General features: G+C 54.5%; 1 protein-coding gene across 12 annotated transcripts in view; it reads left to right on the top strand.

Moving 5' to 3' along the window:
* Nucleotides 1-21462, top strand: part of SSBP3 (single stranded DNA binding protein 3) — a 165122-nt gene that overhangs the window by 124135 nt on the left and 19525 nt on the right. For 5 of the 12 annotated variants that reach the window (XM_027059110.2, XM_027059111.2, XM_027059114.2 and 2 more), the window contains 4 exons: nt 14475-14555; nt 15469-15528; nt 19743-19809; nt 19900-19976. In XM_027059110.2, the coding sequence (XP_026914911.1) occupies nt 14475-14555; nt 15469-15528; nt 19743-19809; nt 19900-19976 (285 nt within the window). The remainder of the gene's footprint in view (nt 1-14474; nt 14556-15468; nt 15529-19742; nt 19810-19899; nt 19977-21462) is intronic. The other 7 variants (XM_027059112.2, XM_027059113.2, XM_053214080.1 and 4 more) reach the window with 2 other exon arrangements.

Below are 21462 nucleotides of genomic sequence, written 5' to 3'. Positions count from 1 at the left end.
GCCGGGGACAGAAGCACCCCCTCCGCCCTGCCCCTCACCCTGTTGTCTGCCTCCAGACTGACAGAAGGCAGGGTCACTCCCGCTGAGAAGGATTAGAGAGGAGGCGGGGCACCCCAACTGCTGGGCCCTGAGCTGCTCCCACCCCAGCCCCACCTGTTCCAAGCCAACTTGGTGTGCTATGCAGCAAGAGCACCACTCCTCTGATTCCTGTGAAGAAGCTAGAAGCTAGCTTTAAGCCTGAAGACCCCTGCCCTGGCTGTTGGACGCCCTGATTTGAGTCCGACCGTGTTGCCAAACGGCTGTGTGTCCTTGGGGAACCATCCTCCCCTCTCTGGGCCATACGTGCTTTAGAGGACTTCATAAACCCCTGGCCGCTCAGAAACTCTGTCACCTGGGCTGTCCCCTTCTCCCCACTGTGGACCCACACACAGGCCTCCCTGCATAATTGCCTGGCCTGGGTGGAAAGGCCAGGGCAGGAGAGGAGGAAAAAAACCTTTTCTTGCCAACACCACCTCCACAAAGGTCAGGCTGTGCTCCCGCCCCGCCCGGCAGCCAGCTTGGTGCCTAACGTCTGCCCGGCGGCAGATGACCGCGCCGGGGCTCCTAGCAACCGCGGACAAAAGGTTACTCCTGACGTGCCAGGCTGCCGGCCCCCTCGCCCTCCCTTCGGAAAGGGAAAACAAAGTTGCGGCCTTGACTGGCGCGTGTGCTTCTGTGCACGCGGGCGGGCATGTTTGTGTCTGCACACTCGAGCCGCCTCTCCGCCCCTCCGAAAAACGTGAACTCCGCATGTCGCGCCGTAACTCTCGCTGATGAAATGGAAAGTTGAACATAAATCAATGTCTGCCGCCCTGTTAGCTATGCATCAGCAGTCAGTGCCTGGGAGATTTGCTCAGTAACAAAGCACCCAGCCGCTCCGCAGGCCTCGACCGCCCCCTAACGCGGAGCCGGCCCCACGCCGCCGGGGAGCTCAGCTGCTGGCTGCCTCTGCCTCCCCACCAGGGACCGCCCCCAGCCCCAGGTCTCTGCTCCCTTTCTGGGGAGGGGAGGGGGAGCGTCTTCCGGAAGGACCCTTGGACCTAGGAGACCCGGGCTAGTTCTTGCTGCTGCTCCTTACGCTCCCCCCAGGAGACCCCAGCGTGTCCCCTCCCTCTGGGCCTCTCCTGAGTTGTAAGCCTACCCGCATCTCTGACTTTTGTGGATCCCATCCTCAAGGATTGGTGTTCCAGTAGCCTCCTTCACCTCTCGTGTATTAAAAAGCTTGGGCTGGTTTATCCTTTTTCGCCTTTCTGCCTGGGTTTTTACTTTGGGTTTCTTTTAGAACTGGATTTCTCCCTCCTGGGTTTGAGAGCTGCCGTGCCATGTTGTCCCCTGTCCCAGCACCAGGGTCGCGTCTGTTCCCTCCCTCCCCCTGTCACCCCTGCCAAGATCCTCCCGCCTGTCATGGGGGTGGAGGAGCCCCCTGTGTTTCTGTTTTGTTTCTTCATAGTTGGCTGAGGGGGTAGACCCTCCCGTGTTTCTGCTTCCACCTTCCTCCTGTGCAAATCGTGCTGAGGTTTTTTCCCTTAAAAAAAAAAAAAGGTCAAATTCCTCAGCCCTTGTAGCAGAAAAGGTCGGAGGAAGAGAATTCCAGTGGAATCCTATAATAACACGCCTTGGCATTATGTGGCTCAGGATAGACCCCCCCCGAATGAGATCATACCACTCTGAAAGGAAACTGCCCAATGGGGAGTCTGGGCTGGGCCAGCGGGCTGGACTGGAGTCTGAGGACTTTCTCCCATCTCCCTGAGTGTTCCAAGAGCCGGGATATAGCAGGAGATCCACAGTAGTGTGGGTTTTGAGTTCACGTCCTGTTTTCTGTGTAAATGAACTCCGCAGCCGACCTCTCGCAGACAAGTGCCCTCCCCCAGATGAAGGCCTTGGGATAAACAAAACCCCTGGGCCAGGCCCACCTGTCATTCAGCAAGCCCCCTATCTCTTGCTAATACCAAAATGGTGGCGTCACACTTGGTAAGAGTATGGTTAGGAAGCCGCAGCTTTTCCATGAAGTGTCAGCATCACAGTGTGCAGTGGCTGTGACCAGGGGCTTTGGAACAAGACAGCCCCCTGTCACTTTCTGACCACGTCTTCTGGGGAGCTTACCTGACCTCTCCGGGCACTGGTGTCCTCAGCTGTGCTGAGGAGCAGTCATTCAGCAAATCACAAGGCCTCCTTTTTGGAGCTCTGGTAAGGATTGGCTATACGGAGAAATGTGTCCGTGTTCAGTGATGGTTTCTCACTGCCATTGAAACATTACCCATTGGCTTTAGGATCTGGCTTGATCAGTAGTCAGAAGCCTAGCACCTGGGCCCCTGGAAGTTCATCTGTCATCCCTCCCTCACCCTCTCTGAAGGTGTTCCATCCTTCCTGGAGGCCCTGAGGTCACGCAGCCTGGGTTGCCTTGAGAAAGTCCGCTAACCTGTCTGAACCTCATTGCTTCGTCTGCCAGTTGGGGGTGAAGATAGCCCCAGACTCTCGGGCACTTGTGAGGATGGCGTGAAATGAACCTGTGGAGCCCTGCCTGGTGTGGGTAAATACTCAGGAATCTTCCTTGTGGATATGTGTAGGTCTGTCCTGGGGCTGTTCTTTTCTCAGAGGTAAGGGTCAGGGTAGGGCTAGGGCCACCGTGAGTGTTCTTCCAAGAAGGGAGTGTTAGGGGCTCAGCACAGCCTTGGGGGCAATGATGTGTGGGAGAGGCTCTGGGTGTTTTCGAGATTGATTGGCTTTTTAGTACTTAACCCTTCAGTTAGACTGACGTACCTGTTACCTACTAAGCACCAGGCCCTGCTTGGCCCTTTAATGTGCTACCTTACTTAGTTCTGCCCACCTGGCCTAACTCCTTGTTCCCTGGTCTACCCGCTGGGAGTTTACAAGGGAGGTAGAGGCAAGGAAGCAGGTTGTATGTTCAGGAGCTTCTGATTCTGTTCCTGCCAGGCTCAGCAATATGGACTCCTTTTACTGTGAGTTAATGTCAGCTCTCCCGCCCGGGAGGCTGGGTCTTTGCCGGTTATCCTGAGTTCTGTTACTAGTGGACCTCACCTGGGTAAATTTGAGTTTCAGCTCCCCGCTGATAAAACAGGAACAGCTTCCACCCGCTTTACCAGCTATGCGTTTGGAAACATGGCCGGAATGAAAGGCAGATCAGAAATCCGCACAAGGCCTCCTTCCTAGGGGCTGGCATTCAATCATCTGTTCCTTCAGTACACATTGAGTGACAGGTTTCTGCCTGGCCCTGCAGAACCTGACTGCAGATGTTCATAGTATGGGGCCGACCCCAGCCTGGGCTAACTGCAGGCCAGTGGGCGGCTCTCCTTCAGCAAGTGTACTTCCTGTCTATGGTGTCCTTACACTGAGGAAATCAAGTCCAGGTTCTGGGTATGCCATTCACAGTTCTTTGTGATCTGACCCCTGCTACCTTCACACCATTATTAGACCAGCTGTTGGTTCCCAGGGCAAGGGCCAGAGCTATTGCTCTCAGACACGACTTTGTCCCTCCAGCATGTCTGTGTGGCCTCTTCTACAGACTGCAGAATCCTCCCCTCCCCTTGTTGCATGAAGGCTCTTCAATTTTGGGTCATTTCATTCAAGAAGACTTTGACAGCGTCTTGCCCTGTCCTTGTCCCAAGGTCAAAAAAGATATGCCCAAAATGTGGATCTAATTAAGTGCCTCTTCCTCAGAATAATTATAGCATCTGTCCCAGGAAACTTACTCTGAAGTTGTGGAAAAGGCGCTAAGTGTTTGGAGACTTGCAGTTTGTTCTGGGGCAATGGCTTTACCTTTCTCGGTCTCCATCTGCCCATCTGTGATACACACCAATGTTAGAAGGGGCGGACGTGGGAGGTGTGCTGGAAAGCAGAAGAAATAAGGGACCACTTCAAGGGCCACACGACTTCTGCAGAGTATGCTGAAGAGCTCTCAACATCAGGCAGAGTGCGTGAGGGTCATGCCTCTAGCCTGAAACTGTTAGAACACAAGGAGGCTGCTCCCTGGGTTTGGGGTAATAAGAAAGCTTAGTCAAAGAAAGAGGGGAGCTCCTGAAGTATTCCTGGAGGTGGGGAAGATCCTGACAGCTTTTTGTTACCAGCAGCCTCCCTTTGGTGAGGGCCAGTTCCTGGCACCAGACTAAGTACTTGACTCTCCGTATCTCAGTCCTGCAGCTCTCTGGGAGGAGGTGGGGTGTTCCATTTTACAGGTGAGGTTAAGCAAGTAGTGGGGTGGGGGAGACTACAGACGGTGCTCCTGGCCCGTGAATCTGGGATTCTTCCAACAGCGCTTAGCCCCCTCCCTCCCCAGCTGCCCCTGTGCTTTCGCTGAGGTGAGCCAGTTGCATAACCCACTGCCCGGGTGACCGCGGGCAGGCTTCCTAAACCCATTTCTCCCCAGAGTCCTGGTTCTTTCCCTTGCCCCATCTGTTGCTTCTCCTTGGCTGAGGAAGGAAGATGAAATCTTGGGCCATTCCCCAAGCTGTTCCCTTCCCTCCCAGTCATCCAGGGAGCTGCAAACCAAAGGGAGAACCTTGGCCAACTTCTTTTTCCTCTTGTGGTCAGTGGACAATAGGGGTTGAATTCTGGCATTCTGGATTTGTGCCTTCCAGAGCCCTGTGTCTCCTCTTCCTCGTTGGATATGATGAAATCTTTACTTTTTGGATTGTCTGTCAGGGCGTGAAGGGGTAGGAGAGGAAGGCTGTATCCATGCTTGTGTCTGGAGAGCTTAAAGTAGAGCAGGAATTCTCCGGGTGGATGAGGCAGTGCCTTTTTAATATGCACCTCGCCTTCAGTGTGCCGTGGTGATTAACAGCAGAGCCTGAGCGCTGGTGAGAGGCGGTGTGGAGGCTGGCGGGCAGGAGTAGGATGTGTCTCGGCAGCACTATCCATTCTCAGAGCAAAAGGCAATCTTTTGATGGGGTGGCGGGGGGGGGGCGGATTTTGTTCTCTTGGCAAGGTAGGTGTTCCTAGGGATTGGTGTGGTTCTGGATCCTGAGTCAGTCTCTTACCCATTTATGCAGAGAGTCGGTCTCTACGGCAGTGAGTATATGTCAGGGAGGGAGAGGTTTGCTGTCTGGATCCTGACCAGAAACCCACATGGCTGGGACTGGGTATTGGAAGCCTTCCCCTGGGCCCCAGCTCCTTTGCCAGCACTAAAGATGGCTAGCTGTTCAGGACTGGAGTATGGCTTAGTGGGAGAGCAGGTGCATACTCCATGTGTGGTCAGAGAGAGATGGGAATCAGCACCCCAGACAGCTATGGACTTGGTGTCCCGAGAAGTCTTAATTTCTAAGTTGAGAGACACCATAGAAACATCTCTGGAAAGGAAAGGAAAGGGTGTATAATTTCCAACACTTAGGCACGAGCTGCTAAAGGTTAATGACCCCATTTCTCAGCCTGGAGCACCCAGCCCCAGGTCTCCCCATCTTGTGCCTAAGGCCCTCTAGCACCGTGCCCACGCGACCTGTAGAGCACAGGTGCCAGTCTCTCAGCCCAGAAGCCCCTCTGTGCCTTTTCTGCCAGAGGACACCTGATCATCTTTCCAGGTCTTGCCTAAATGTGATTATTCTGTAATTGCTGCCCTCTTGCTCTCTAGCGTGCCTGGTACCTTGTCTCTGTTGGGGTGCTGCTGTGGTAATAGTTAAACTCTGGTCTCTCCAACAGCCTGGGACTCTTTTGGGGAGGCCTGAAGTACTGTTCAAGCGTCTCTGGTGCTTAGTGCCTCCTTGGCCCAGGGTGCTGGAACCCAGTGGCTGGATCATTGCCAAGGTGGACTGGGTTTTGCACATATGTTCTGGGTATCATTGCTTTTCCCTGTGTCCCTATAAAGGGTGCCTGGTTATATGGACACAGGCACGTACAAAGAATCTCTAGCAGGGAGACCGCAAACATTTAGCAGCCGGAGGCAAAGTCACCTCTCTTAAACCTACCCCATCCCAACCATAGCCATTCAAGGTAGAGCCCTTCCTCGAGATGACCCTAGAGAACTTCACGGCCCAGGAGAGAGTCAAACAGTGTGGACCTGCTGAAAGAAATCAGGGCTGGAATGGAGCCCCCAGGATGGTCTGTGCTGGCGTTCGAGGGATGAATTTGTTCCCCAGCATTGTGGCGAGAAGGAAACTGGGGAGATGATCAGCAAGGAGGTACTCTAGGACCAGCCAGCTGGATGTGAATGCTGGTTAATTGTGTTATAATGATGAAAGATCAAGAAAACCAGGGCTCAGAGATTGGCCACGTGGCATTTTGATGGGAGAACCAGAACTTGGGTTCACTGACCCGTGGTCTAGTGCTCATTCTGTTCATCCTCAGTGGGAAAAACTGTGGCTGTGATAAATAATACTGTAATGTCATTGGACTTCACTTTCCTTACTGTAAATGGGGTTGATTTTTGCTTCACTTATTTTATTAGAGAAATATAAGGTTAAAAAATTAGAAAGTAGATACAGTACTATTTTATTTCACCTTGAGAATTTCAAAAAGACCCCAGTTTTTTCCCTCTTCAGCCTTGAAAACCATTACTTATCGCAGGGGTCAGCAAGCATTTTCTCTGAAGGACCAGACAGTACATCTTTTAGGCTCTGTGGGCCATCTGGTCTCTGTCACAACTCTGCCATCGAAGCATGACAGCAGCTCTGGACAGTAGACAAGTGGGCATGGCTGCGTTCCGATAAAACTTTATTTACACAAACAGGCAGCAGGCCCTATTTGGCCCCGAGCCGTAGTTTGCCAGCGCCTACTCTAGCTGAACATGGTGGCCATGCTCTTGGGGTCCTGGCACTCCAGCCTCCGCTTTGGGCATGCAGCGTGGTGCAGGGCACCCAGCCTGGACCTGGGACCAGTGAGATGGGGCTCAGTCTTCCTGTCTATGCGTAGGGCTGGGGGAAGAGCCTGGTGGGGGGCAGTATGTGCCGGAACTCTGCGTTAGGTCGTGGAACCGCCTCTACTTTCATTTGCCACGTTTCCTCCTTTTGTTTTGAAAACCGTCGCCTGCTGATTCTGCGTCTCTGTCTCTGTGAGGCAAGCGCGTGTGCCTCATGCCTCTTGAGAAGAACATACGCTGAGCACCTCCTGTGAGCGTCTTGGCACCAGATTCACAAGTGTGCGGACCTCTCGCCCTTGCTGTCTGCCCGGCACTGTCTCGGTTCCTCGGAAAGGAGGGGGAGAAGGGGAGGTCAGCTGGGGCCTTTGCTCAGACAGAAATCAATGAGTCTTCCACTGATCTCTGCACAGAATGGACCTCGGTGGCCGTGTAGATTGCTGATGGTATGCAGAGGTGACCCCAAGGGGGAAACGCTGTGTACTGTCTTGCTCCTTCTGACTGGTAACTTCCCCACCATCCTGGGAAGATGGGCTGTTGTCACTCGACCTCTCTGGCAAAACCCATTCTCCTTGTCAGGTGCCCATGGAGAGTCACGACTGTTACAGGCTCATCTCCTAGGTGGCCGTGGCCAGCAGCCCCTGACTTGGAGCTCTCCTGGGGTCATGCCATTGGGTATGGCCCAGCTCAGCCCCCGGAGGACCTGCTGTGTGTGTCCCAGGCTTGCGTCCCAGGCTCGTGTTGGGTGGGCGTACGGATGGCCCAGGCTTCCTCCGCCCTCGTAGAGTTGGTAATTTCAGCTCCAACTCTGGCCTATACCTCCCACTTACACACACATAGAGAAGCCCTGGAGAGGACAGATAGAAGCAAGGATAGGAAAGCCACTGTGTGAGCCATTGCCAACTTTGTTCCCATGGGTCAAGATAAAGAAATAACTTTTCCTCCAATGAGGCGCATGTTAAAAGGGGGGGGGGGGTGGTTAAAGCTCTCCCTCCTTCACCTAGCCAGGTGGTCAACTTCGCGCTCCAGGGACCAGGCAGACCGCGTTGACGGATGTCGGGTGTCAGTGGCACACTCGGGCACACCTTGGCCCTCTCCCCAGAATGGGCTAACAGCGTTTTCCGTCAGCATTTGTGTCCAAGGAGCAAATTGGATTGTCTGCCGCATGCCTTTTACCATGTGTATAATTAATGTAATTTTATATTCACTCAATTAAAGTGACACACCCAACAGGCAGATTACACAGGCCCCTAGTAATGCTGGTCGTCTGTCTCTGCTGCCAGTAGATGAAACCCATCCCCTCAGCCTTGCCAACCCAGGGGCCAGTGGCCCCATGAGTCAGGGAAGGTGTGCAGTGTTTTGTCTCTGAGCCACCTAAAACGTCAAGTCCCCTTCCCCAAAGGCCTTCTGTTGAGACAGAAAGCAAATTTAGCCAGTGGTAACCACGTAGCATTATTCTGCAGCTTGCAGGGTACTTGTATGGCTTCGGTATGAGGAACGTGTCACCTGAAACCCTCCCCCTTACAGATGAGCAGCCCAGGGCTCAGGGATATGAGGCACGGCTCCAGCCCGAGTGCCCTGGGCTCTGGGGGCCGACACTCTGGCCACTGGCCACAGCCCGGCTTCATTCGCGCTCTCTCCCAGGCTCCCCTCTGCACCCAGAAAGCCTGGGGCTAAGTCTCAGCTCTGTTTCTCAGCAGGTCCATGATTGCTAGACAGGGAAAGGCAGCTTTGCAGAGTGTGAGGTGGCACTGGGTGAAGGAGCGGTGAGTTTTGGAGACATTAAAGTTAGCACATGGTTTTTATTACTTTTTTCCTTTAAAGACATCAGTGCAGTGTTTGTTTGCTTATTTGCCTTTTAATTTTAAAGAGCTATCCTCTCTTACCTGCAAGAGTCTTTAGCTCAGAGGGCCAACTTGGTCACCCTCTTGGTACTAACTTTCCCTCCTGGTTCCTTGAACTCAAAGGTGTTAGTGATACCCCCTGCCCCTCCGGGGGGCTGGCTGACTGTGGCTGTGGGGTCCGCCTGCTGGCCCAGCCTTGCTGCCCCGTTTGGGCCTTGCCCAGGATGTCCACGTGGGGTGGCTTGCGCAGCCTATGTGGCGTCTGCAGAAAAGACAGGGTCTGAAGAGGATGGAGCCGTGTTTCGGGGGTGCACCTTGACAGGGCTGAGGAGGGTGCTCCCGGCAGAGAGGGTCTAGTTTGCACTTTCCCCGGACACGGGCAGCGAGTGGCCACCGGAGCATGTGGCGCGGGACCACAGAAGACTGAGGACCTTGTGCATGCCTGGTGCTGTCTGCTGCACCACCCCACTGCAATTCCCCTTGTCGTCCTCGTGAGGAAACTGGACTCACAGCGTGCCCTGCGGGGGCTGGGATCAGATGCCAGGTCCATGCAACCTGAAGCTTTCCTCCATCATGCAACAAGCCCTTCGATCTCTCGTGGATGACTTCAGGTGAAGTCCAGGGACTCCACCCGGAAGTGACCGGGAGGCATAGGTGGCTCCTGCTGATGCTTCTGAAATGCCTTTCTGCAGAGACCGTGGGTCGGCTGTGCTGTGGGAATGTTCTGCTCCCCACGACGTCTGTGATGGCAAAGGCTCTTCCACGGAACTGGCGGCATCCAGAGTTTAAGTGAAATGGCCCAGCGTTTGCTTCGATCACACCTGCGGCAGAGCCTCCCCATGCCCTCCCTGCAGTGGCTCTTAGAGGCTGCTGTGCGTACCACCACCCAACGCTGGCATTGCAGGAAGAATGAAAAGGAAGTGCAAGAGTTCTGTATCTCCGGTCAGAGATCCCGGGAACGTGTGAGACACAGTGGCAAGTCCATTAATAGGGTCTGGGGCAGGATGAAGGCCCAGGCAGGAAGTGGGTACGTTTGCCGCTTCCTTTTCCCAGCTTCAGTTGCAGGGTTTCCCGAGTTGGGGTCTCTCCCAGGTGCAGGCCTCCTTGCTGTCCCCCCATGGTAGGGGCAGAGCACTTCAGTGGAAAGAGCTCTGACCAGTCAGGGGGTCCCAGTTCTCATACCAGCTGCCTGTTGGCCCGCGTTCTACGGCCACTCTGGGCCTCAGTTTACTTGCCCCCTTCTCTTGGAGCCCAAGGCATTTTAACTGACACTCGAGCCCATTTGTCACTATGTCCTCATAACTTCTTGCCAACTAGCATGGGAGCTTCTAGGGCCAGATGAGTCTGATGCATCTCCGTGACCCACCCCCAGGAAATGGGGCTGGCCGGACACCTGAGGTCAGCATCCAGAATATGTGTGTGTGGGTGAACGTGACTGCATGCGCCGACACATCCTTCAGCCTCGAGGATTTGTTCTTCCTTGGTCTTTGTGCTCCACGTGCGACACGGAGGCACCACTTCCGAGCTCCTTAGGATGGTGGGCAAGCTCAGACCCCCTGGAGCTCTGGAATCAGACTCTGCTGCTGTTTCCACTGCTGAACAGCTTTGCAAGTGGCCTCACCCTTTTGAGGTGTAAGTGGAGCCACTGATGGCCTTTCCTGTGAGGGGTCCAGGGTTACCTGAGCTAATACAGGTGAAGGCCAGCTCCCCCACGTGGCCTTGTGTGGCTTCGATTATTCCCATTTCCCCGATGAGAGAAGTGCAGTCAGTGGCAGAGTCATGATTTGAACCGGGTTCTTTCAAACCGTGTTTGTTTACCTCCAGTGGACAGGAACATGATCACCGTGAAGAGAGCCCTGGGCTGGGGTTAGGAGATGTGGTTTAGCTACCAGCGTGGTCTTGGGCAGGTCCTGCGTCTGTGCTGGACCTCTCTTTTCTCCCCTGTAAATGTAGGACGTTGGAAGAAGTGTTGATCTGTCAGGGCCACCCAACAAACAAGTGACTGCCAGCAGGTGCGGTTCTCACCAAGTTTCCAGTGGGACCCCCCCCCCCCAACTCCAGTTTAGCCCAGTACTTTGTGCACCTCAGATGTCTGCTCCTACCGCCTGGCTCTGTGGCATGCTGGGCAAGGGGGTTAGGCACTTCCCGAGACAGAAAGCCTCCAAGGCCTAAGTAGAGCTGCACTCGGACGCTCTTTCTGGCTAAACAGGCTTCCAGACACCCCTGTTTTTGGTTCTTCTAAAGCTTTCAGCAAGTAGAGGCCAGGAAGGCCCCTGGAGCCGTCCTATGTGGGAAAACTCATCAGTATTATCAGCATAATGACTCCCTCCCACCTTGATCCTTTCCACCTGCCTGCCAGATCTGTTCAGAATTTGGGGAAGAGAAAAGGCAACATCTCAACAAAGATCAAGATCCTTTTTTTGGTCTGCCTTCTCTGTAGCCTTTTGACCAAGTGAGTAATGAGCTGAAAAGACCATAAGGTTCATTTTCTCTGTACCTATCTGTTAGTCTCTTTTTGAGCATGCAGGATGCGAGAGAAACACCTTTTATTGGCCCACTAAACCAAAAGGCAGCAAATTCTGTACCTCCTTGTGGAGATGGGAACACGTCTGTCGTCCTCTTAACAGAAGCAAACATTTCAAATGCAGGACCTGTTCTCTGCTGCTAAGAACGTGCCAAGTGTGCGGGGTCCCTCCCTGTGCCGTTACATGCCGTCTTGAGGACAGAGTCCAGACGCAGATGTAGTGGCAGACAGCTGCAGGCCGAGTGGAGGTAGCAGAGACACGGAGGATGGAGCTTTGGGTAGACATAGCAGACCACTGGGAATTGGTAGACTTCTGGCTCCATGGAAGAAAAGCTTTCTGGCTCGTAGAGCTCCCAGTAGTGCTGGGGGCCATGCAGTGCTGGGAAATACACAAGCAGAGCCTGGTCAACACCCCCCTGGGGTGGGAGAGGAGCTCCGTGCCCTGGGGACGTGAACGCTGAGCATCTGTGTCCGTCTTGAGATCATGGTGGGATTTTCTGTTTGGGTAACTGGCTGGCCTGGGTGAGGGTTCTCTTGTCCTCAGTATTCCAGAGCCTGGCTCCAGGTCACAGGGGAGACTTCTGAGATGCTGCTCCCTCCCTAGCTTAACAGCCTACTACTCCCCGCCTCTCCCCGCTGGCCAGAGAAGTTGCTGGGGCCTCACTGACCAGCCACATTCCTGGCTCTTGATACTCACTGGCCGTCTGTCTTGAGGCACCTGCTTTGAGGCAAACCTATGCCACAGCTGCTCATTCAGGGACCAATCACCAGAGTCCATCCAGAAGCTTCTGAGGGAGGTAGGGAGGTGAAGCACACATACCAGCCTGCCCTGTGAACCTCTGGGGGCCCAAGCAGCCATAATCCATGGCCAAGAGATGGCTTAGAATGGCCCTCCAAGACCCAGTTTCAAGAATTGGCCCTCAGCAAGGACTGCCATCGATTGAGGCCCCCTGTGGGTGTCACACACTCTTCGGTGCTTTGCATACATTTTCGGCAACCTGTCATCGAGTCAGCCTGCTTGCCTCCCCTGGCTAACGGGGGCACAGGTGTTGGGGACCTGCCCAGAGACACACTGCTCTCTCTGAAGGACTGTATGTTACCCGTGAGGGCCGTGAGGGTTGGAGGGAGGAGGCGCTCCCTTCTTGCCAAGAGCTGGGAACTGACAGAAGGCCTTTTGCCCCCTCTTGGCAACTGGACCTCACCCTTGAACCCTTCTCTTCCGTTCTTTTTATTTTTCTTTTTTTGGGGGGTTGGCTTTGAATTATCTTATTTTGTTTACATTGCACCCAAGTTTCATGGTACAAAAGACTTGCAGGTGCAAATATGTCCCGCCTTCATTAACTTCCCCTCCCTTTTTAATTTATGTGATTTCAATTTTCCTTCCCTGTACTGTTAATTAGGGGACCCTCTAATCAGTGCCATTATCACAGTGGTATTCATGTTTAGGAAAGCCGCTAAACAAATGCTTGCAAAATTGCTAAATGGCTAATTAATGTCTGTTAATTAAGAAAATTGCTCATGGTAACAAACCATGCCGTTGCTGGCAGCCGCTAGAAAGACACACACTTGTTGAAATTAGTAGCGTGGCAGGTAGGGGAACATCTGCTCCGCGGAGCTCTTCAGAAGTGAGCAGCCCCTCGCTTGGCCAGGAAACTCCAGGCCTGTCCTCGGTGGCGCCCCCGGGTTCCTGTATACCTCCTGCAGTCTTTTTCTGCACACCTCTTCTCTGCGTCCCCTGGCCCTGCTGGCTGGTACCAGCCCCTCCACCCCTCCCCAGCCCCAGCCTGGTTTCCTGAGCAGGTGGGAGGCTGGGCAGCCTGGCTTTCAGGGAAGAGACTGTTGAAGAAAATCCTACCTGCATCTCAGAGATTCTCTCTCCCTCTCTTCTTTAATGTAAACCCCCCCCCCCCCGCCCCATTCCCCCTGCCGGTGTTGAATTTTTCTTAAAATATTCCGAGAGTATTGGGTGGAGAAGAGACAAGTAGGGTATGCTTCTCATCACCAGCACCGGAGTCCAGCTCTGAATGTTCTGAGCAGGCAGGAAGGAGCCTCCAAGATGAGTTTTTTGTGCTTTGTGACGGACCCGCAGGAGGAGATACATTGGACATTTATACACACACGTGTGTATAAATGTAAAAAGCAGTTCGTGAAAAATACTTGACTTTGTATACACAGAGTTGTTCGATATTTTCTATTATTTTATCCTGTTCCAGATATTTAGAAAACAATGGTTGTAACCCACTAAATTGATTTCACCACTCACTAATGGGTTGCAGCCCACAGTTTGACCAACCCCGTGGTTTAAGTGAACTCATCTCCTCATCTCTTCTGGGGGGAGTCGAGGTCAGCATAGCCCAAGGCTTCCGGGGTCAGCTCGGAACCATAGGTGGCTCACTGCCCTCTAGACCGGAAAGCCCAGCCCCTCCACCCATCAGGGACCTCCAGCCCCATCCCGCTGCTCCTCTGCCCATGTCTGCTTCAGCTCAGGGCTGCAGTGGTCAGGGTGAGCCTTGGGCCCATCAGGCTTCACATCCTGGCTCTGCTACCTACCAGTTGTGTGGCTGTGGCCAAATCCCTTCGTCCCTTGAGACCCAGTTTTCTCGTTGGTAAAAAGAAGAATGAAAGCCCCGACCTCATGGGGCCATTTCCAAGTGAAGGTGAATTAACAGTGCCCTGGTCCGTCCTGTCGTTCCCTTGTCTGTTCGGGCTCTGACTCCTCTATCTATTCTCGTGCATCCATCAGGCCCCCTTCCCTCTGTAGACTGGCCTAGGAACCTGCACTCTGTCTCTGTGCCCCCCCTTCCCCCCAGACCGGGAGCTCCCCCAGGGCAGGGCCTCACCGGTTCGTCCCCACTCCCTTGCACGCTTTGCAGAGGGGTCTGCTCGCTGTGCATCACTGCGCTCTCTGAGCCCGTCACAACCAGCGTATTTAACATGGCAAACTCCGCTCCATCCGTAGCCTGCGTCCGGGCCCCTGCTCCTGCGTGCTTTGACAAAGGAGCTGGGTTTTATCTTCCACCCCTGGAGCACACCCCCCTCCCCCCCCCACCGTGAGTGTGTTCATCGGCTTCTCTCCCTCCCGCTCGCCGCGTACACCGTGGGGCCTGCGACCTAAGCAGCCGCTCGCACCTCCCCGCCAACCAGAGCCCGCCGCCCGCACGCCCGCCGCCTGCCCTTCGTTTTGGTTTAATTTTTGTTCTTTTAAGCTTCTGCGCTTCTCCATGTGCTGTGATCTATAACCTGCCTCTGCTGTCTGGCCTCACAGGGTCCTCCGGGGTCACAGCCCTCGCCGCACGCACAGCCTCCACCTCACAATCCCAGCAGCATGATGGGACCCCACAGTCAGGTAAAAGCGCTGTGGCTCGCCCGCCCGCCGGGGGGCGCGGGGCACAAGGAGGACAGAGCCAGCAGAGGAAAAACAAAAATCAAAATGTGCTCTAGCCATTGCTTTCGAGTCTTGACTGACGAATGAAATTTTAAAAACAATAATAATAAAAAAATAAAAATCTCCCCCCCCCTAAAAGATAGTCTTCATTCCTTGGACATCACACCCAGCTTGGATATGAAACCAAAAGAAAATCTATTTCTGTGACCTTGTCAGCGGCCTTTGCGTTTTTGTTTTTTCCTCTCTTACTTTTGATTTGGTTTTTGAGTTTGGTTAACCATTTGTTTGTAACCGAAGCTGCATCCCTAGCCTTTTCTGTGTGCACTCTCGCTGCTGAGAAAGCTTTCCTGCCCATTGCCCTGCACAAGTTAGGGAGCCCGCTGTCCCCTGACCGTTCTCATTGTGTTCCCCCGCCTTAAATCCTCGCTCCCCTTCCCCACCCCCTTTGTCAGTGGTTTCTGTGTGTGTGTGTGCGCGTGTGTGTGTCCAGCTTTGTCTGCACACCCTGGGAATTTTACGTATAAGTCCCTTTCTGATTTCATTTGCCCTTACCGAGAGCGGCGGTTTCCTCCTTTGCCCCGCACTGATGTACCTGCTCTTCCGCGTCCTGTGCAAAGCCCCAGCCACGCTATCCTGCCACCCAGAGTAGACCTCCGTGAGCGGATGCGGAGTCAGGAGGCACCTATGCCATGCACGTCGTTTGTTCCCTCTGCCCAAAGGAAATTTTGCCCAGAGGGAAGAGGCCACCGGGGAGAAAGAGAGTTTAAAAGATCACTAGTTGTAACAAAACTGGACTTTGTGGAGTGGAGCGCATTTGTGTTTGGCCCTGTGCGGTAGTGCAGGCTGTCATTGAACTAATTCCCTGTAATTGCAGCCTTTTATGTCACCGCGATACGCAGGCGGCCCCAGGCCCCCGATCAGAATGGGAAACCAGGTACTGTATCTTTTCATGTTCTCTCTCCCCTCACTCAGCCACCCTTGACCTCAGTTGGACTTTGACCCAAATCAGAATTTGGGGGAAGGGTCGGGAGATGGAGGCACAAGTTTCAATGCAGGAGGTAGCTTCCAAGCAGGTCCCCAGAGAGGGCCCTGTGTCCACTTTGTGTCCGTGATACAGCTCCCCACTCCCAGCATTTCATTTGCCTCTCCTGGTGGGCTTTGGGCAGCCGGTTCTGGAGCTCAGGGGGCAGCCCCAGAAGCAGCCATGTTTGGGAATGCAGGGTTTCAGCTATTCTAGAGAAGGTGGTAATGCCCCTGCCCCTCCCTTCCAGCCCCTTCTTGGAAAAGGGTCTTCCTCCTTAATGAAGTTAATTGACAACGTGCATTTTTTCCTGGAAGCTTTTGAGAATTGCCAAGGCTGGTAAATATAATCCTGCTATTAAGGGGAGAAATGGCCCGTAGGAATGCTTAGATCAGGAGCCTGGATGCAGCGGAGCAGGACATTTGTGAGGTTTTAAGCAATGTCTGCCTGTTTCCCAGACCCAACTCAAAACAAGAAAGGATTTGTTCGTGTAATTAGAAAAGTGGTCTGCTTATGGGAGGGCTTCTCAGCCTGGGGTTGTGTGCCTTATGCTGGGCCATTAGGGTTGGCAGTTCTAGGTGGTCTGGAGAAATTGGCCCCCGTGCCACCCTCCCTAGTTCAGCTCATCCAGGGGCGGGAGGGGAGCTGGAGAGGTAAAGATAAAATACCTTTTGAGGATTGACAGATTTAAAAGAAACTTAAAAGAAACATCAGTGGGATTTCTTTTCATGCCGAAATATTTTTACGTGTGACTCTTAGAGTGACCTTACAAATGCCCTTCAAAAGATTTGACCACATCACCAGCACATCCAGCCCCTACAGCCTTTGGAACTTGGGAGTTCAGTTACCCACTGGAGGGGCGCTATTTTTACTGTTACTCAAGGCTCTGCAAGAAAGCCCCTGAGTGCGGTGGTGGAGGCTGAGGAGAGATGCTTGTAATCAGGGGCCTCCAGTTTTAGGCCTGAATTGCTTATCAGGTTTCCAATTATCTTTTTCCCCTCCAAACATCTTTTGTTTCCTCTTTCTCTGACATGAAGGGGAGATGTAGACAGGAATTAGAGACCCAACTTTTTGAGCAAGGTGGGACACTTGGGTGTACCTCAGATGAGGAAACAGGTCAGAGTGAAGAAGTGACTTCCCAGAGTCTTCCAGTAAGCTGGGATTAAGTTGGTCTGCAGCTCCTAGCCCAGTGCTGTTTCCTCTGCACCTCGCCCAATTCATTTAGCTTTCAGGGGTGTAAAAGTGCTGCCCCGGTCACCAAGTGGGCCTCCTCTGCCATCATGTGCATGGGCCCGAGCAGCACTGTACCGCCCCACCCCCACCCCCACCCCAGCACATCCAGAGGAGGCTCTCCTTGGCCAGAACTGGCCTCCGCCCCATGGAGAGAACAGATGCTTCCTTATCATAATTGTGGCCTTTCCTCCAGCAATTAAGGGACACGAGAGGAAACATGTATGTTTCTATTTATCAATTAAGCATGAGCCAAGTACCCAAGAGAGCAAATGGAGGATAAATCCGTCATCTGCACCTCGCATTACAAACCAGTTGTCCCAACCTTCCCGCCACCCCCCATCGGAAATCTACACTGATTTTCCGGTTTCCTGTGGGCTCAAGAAGGGTTTGCCCTCCGAGGAGGGACGTGCCCCTGTCACAGGTGTTGCACCTGGGTTTCGTGGAGAGTGCCTTGCTTGGGGCTGCAGGTTGAACAGGAGCCTCTGTGCCACCCCAGTGAGCCCTCCCCTGTGGCAGGTGGAGGAAGCAGAGGCAGCGGGACTTGGTCAGGTACATGTGACCTCCTACGTTAGGGCAATGAGAAGGGCACGCAAGGGGACAAGAAGCCAAGGATTGATGACCTGTCCTTACAAGCCCACTCTCCTAGCTGCCTTCCTGGCTACAGGTTCGGGGTTGTGTATAGAGAGAGCACTGGTGTTTTTCAAGCGAGAGCGGGTGGGTGGGTGGTGGTCATTGGGGTTCAGCTGGGCTTAGGAAGACTGAGATCGGATGTGTCAGGCAGCCCTCCCGTACATGTCCCAGAGGAGTCCCCACTGGCGCGGTGGCCGACTGGGGCAGGCCAGCTGAGTGACCGTGCACACGCTGCTGGGATTTGTGTATTCCCCGGGCAGACACTTGCTTCCTGTCCCTGCCCCGCGGTGCTGTACGAGAGGCACTGGCCTACTTCTAGGAGCCCGGATGACAGCCCCGGAGCGGCACTTTCCCTAGCAGGCTCCGAGAGTGTGTGCTCAGCATGTGCTTACAGTCCCATATATGAGCTGTTACTTTTCTTCCTTCTTACATTTGAAGGCTTCGGCCTTCTTGTGTGAGACCCTTTTATTTCAGTCATTGCACATCACCCTTCTCTTGGAGAGGAGGCTAGACTGCCCTGTCCTCAGTTCAGGGTCCACCCCAGTGAGAGGAGGAGGAGGGAAATGACGCCCAGGCTCCCGCCGAGCCTCTGGGCAGCCCTGCTCTGCTCCTGAGTCTTGACACGGCAGGATCAGGGGAGCCCAAGGAGGAACTTCCTTTGAGAATTGCTGGTGTTGAGACTGGGCTACCTGGTGAGGGAGCGATTGCCGGCCCCCATGGCTGCTCCATCAAGGTTAGGTGGGGGCATTCTATGACCTGGAGGGTGCCCCGTCTACCTCAGCATCCTGGGGTCCCCCAAACCAGACAGCCTCAGAGGCAAGCAGGTCTCTGTCCTCTCAGAGTCCTGTAACTGGGGTCTAGAAATAGCCCAAACCCCAAAGTGGGGCAGACACAAAACCAGTCCAATGATTGAGAGCTTGGGAACCGGGGGAAAGGAAGTAGGGCTGGGAGAGAATGAGAGGTCGGAAGAGCTGAAATCCCAGGGGTAGAGAGACAGGCAGTGGAGACAGCAGGCAATCCCAGGTTTGTATGGCCTCCCGCAAGCACCCCCACCCACTAGACAGACAGACAGACAGACAGACACACACACACACACACACACACACACACACCCCTTTCTGAAGCTTGGGAAAACAGCGAGAGCTTGCCCCTTTGTTTACCACCACCTCACCCACAACTGGTTTAGAGCTTGTTCTTGGGCCAAAGGCACCCAGTTCCCCACTCAGACACCCCCCGGCAGTGGTGAGGGCTGAGGCTGGAGGGGACAGGCGTCCCTATCCCAGATGCTAACCCAGAGAAGCATTGGCACGTGCAGATGGGAAAAGGTGGTCAGCGTTCACAGGGGCTTTCCTCTCAAAGGCAAGGGCCTGTGTTTAGTCCTGAGGCAGAGGCTTCTAGAAGCAGACTTTTCCTTCCAGCTCTGCTTCCCTTTTTATTTTTTTCCCAATTGCAGCTGAAATAACTCCGGTCCCAAGTAAATCACTTGTAACAGGTTTTCACAGCAAGCATGCCAAGCATTCGCTTGGGAAACCCGTGGCACCCTGTCCTCACCTTCTTAACAGTAATCACACCGGCACCTGCCACTTGCACCAGGCTTTGGGGAGCAGGCTCTCATTCAGCATCCTGCTCGCCCCTCTCTGGGAGGCCTCCTCTAGCCCCCCTGGGGTCGGAAGGGGACATTTCACATGCTGGGTAAAGACAGGGAGTTGGGAGCCTGAGTGCTCCTGCTGGCTCTGCCAGTTGATGACTGGGGGCAGTTGGGCCTGTGGACCTCAGTTTCCCCTTCCAAATCTCAAAGGCTGCCTCTGCCTTTGCTCCCTTCTTAGTGTTAGGATTTTTAGCTGGTGGCTCTCTCGGTCCCCACACTTTGGGGGAGGCGGTGGGTGAGTTACATCTCCATGGGGTGAAAGAAAGACAGGGTTTGGCTTAAACCATGGTGGCTGGGGTTCGGGAGGTGAGGACGGGAGGCATGTGGCCGTGGAGGGGTGTATGGCAGGCGGTGCAGCCAGGGTGAGGCTGAGCTCCGGCAGGAACACAGACACGTGGAGACAGCAGGGTGTGATGGTTCCTGTCCCACCCACGCTGCACCTTCTACTGACGCCAGCTCCAGCCACCTGCTGCTCCTGGAGATCCCCCCGCCCAGCCCCAGCCAGCAGGTCAGGGAGGCCGTGGGTAGCCCCAGACGGGCAGTGGAGAACTGGGGCAGGCTGGCACATCTCCCTCCATCCCCCAGCCGCTCAGCACGGGCCTCACATCTCTTTCAGCCTCCAGGAGGAGTTCCTGGGACCCAGCCACTGCTGCCCAATTCCATGGATCCCACCCGACAACAAGGTAGAGAGAGCCGGGCGGGGCGGCCCACGGCCTGGGGAATCTGTGCTGTCTGCCCCTGCCACCTCACGGTTTATCTCCTCTCTCGTGCAGGGCACCCCAACATGGGAGGATCAATGCAGAGAATGAACCCTCCCCGAGGCATGGGACCCATGGGGCCCGGCCCACAGGTAACCACCTGTCTGTCTGTCCATCTCCCTGGCCATCTGTGTGCACCCGCCTACTCTCCTCTTTCCACAGTCTGTCAGTCCTTCCACGTCCGTCAGCTCACAGGGGTGAGGGGAGAGGACATGGCCAGGTTCCCAGCTGCCCTCTCTGTCCACGGCTGGGTTGGCCCCACGTGCAGACAGGAGCAACCCCTCCTTGGCAGGCGGCAGGCTGAGTTGAGGGGCCCCCAGGGAGCTGCGGGAGAGGGGCAGCCGGGAGCCTTCTGGTTGGCAGATCCTCCCTTGGGGGAGGGAGTTGAGGAATTTGGAAGGTGGAGGGTCTGGTCCCCGAGCAGCGGTGTGGGTCCTCTGGGAATCCCAAAGCCTCCTACCCTGGGTAGGTGAACTTGAGCTAGCTCAGGGTCATGGTTGGTTATGACCCAGAAGTGGGACAAACGAGTGGCAGTCTTAGCTCTGCCTGCAACTCACCATTTGTCCTTGGGTGAATCATCTGACCTCGGTGGGCCCCAGCAGGCCTCAGTTCCCGACCGGTGCAGTACGAGGGGAGGAATGTATCTATACCCATGGCTCTCAGCAATGCTATCCCAGCTGAGAGGAGGCCAGGCCGGCCAGGGCCTCTAAGACCCACTTCAACCCAGAGCTTCTACTGGTTTCATGGACTAGGCTCATAGGTAAGATTTCTTCTGACCAGAGGGGTTCCATTGTCATAAAGGACACCTCAGAAACCTCTGGAAGAACTTCTGTCAAGTGCCCGGTCTACTTCTTTACAATTACAGCCCAGTGGTCTCTCCTTGTGACCCAGTTCCCTGTTCCCCAGGACCATCGGGCAGAGGTCTGACAGGCCATTCCTGGTCTAGAACCTCATCACAGTTGGTTCCCATTCTTCTGACCATTTGAATGTGGCTCTGTCCCCTGTAGTAGCTGTGGCAGAGAGTGTGCTGATCTGTCTCAAAGAAGCTGGGAGTCTGAATAAGAAGGGAGTTTGATTTAGTGAGGTGGGGACGGTTTTGTCGTAGGGCGTTGCTTCCCTTTTCTGCCCTGCCTGGAAGCCCGCTTGTCTCTTCCCCGCTCCCTGCCTGCAGATGTTTGCATTTTCTGGGCCCCTCCCCAGGTTTCCGGTTCCCTGGAGGAGGAGGAGGAGGAGGAGGAGGAGGAGGAGGAGGAGGAGGAGGAGGAGTGCTCCCGCTCACAGACACGTGCCCCGCTTTTGTAGCGAGAGGTGCCTGCCCACACCCACAGTCCTCCGCTCCGTCTGGAGTTGTATTTACAGCACACCCAGCCCACTGCTTTCCTCTCGGGGATGGCTGCAACCTCTGTGGTGCTGAAAAATGTTAGGGAGGTCCTTGGCTTCTCTTGGCCCCACAAGCTCACACCAGTTGCGCCTCTGGTTTTCTTGTTTGTTTGTTTGTTTTTTCTTTCCTCAAATCCTTCAAAGCTTGTGTTTTCCCCAGTTCCTCTTAAGCCCCCAGAGAGTGGCCCCTTCCTGCCA

Source organism: Acinonyx jubatus, chromosome C1 (assembly GCF_027475565.1).
Source record: "Acinonyx jubatus isolate Ajub_Pintada_27869175 chromosome C1, VMU_Ajub_asm_v1.0, whole genome shotgun sequence".
NCBI classification, from domain to species: domain Eukaryota; kingdom Metazoa; phylum Chordata; class Mammalia; order Carnivora; family Felidae; genus Acinonyx; species Acinonyx jubatus.
This window is presented reverse-complemented; position numbering and strand designations above follow the sequence as displayed.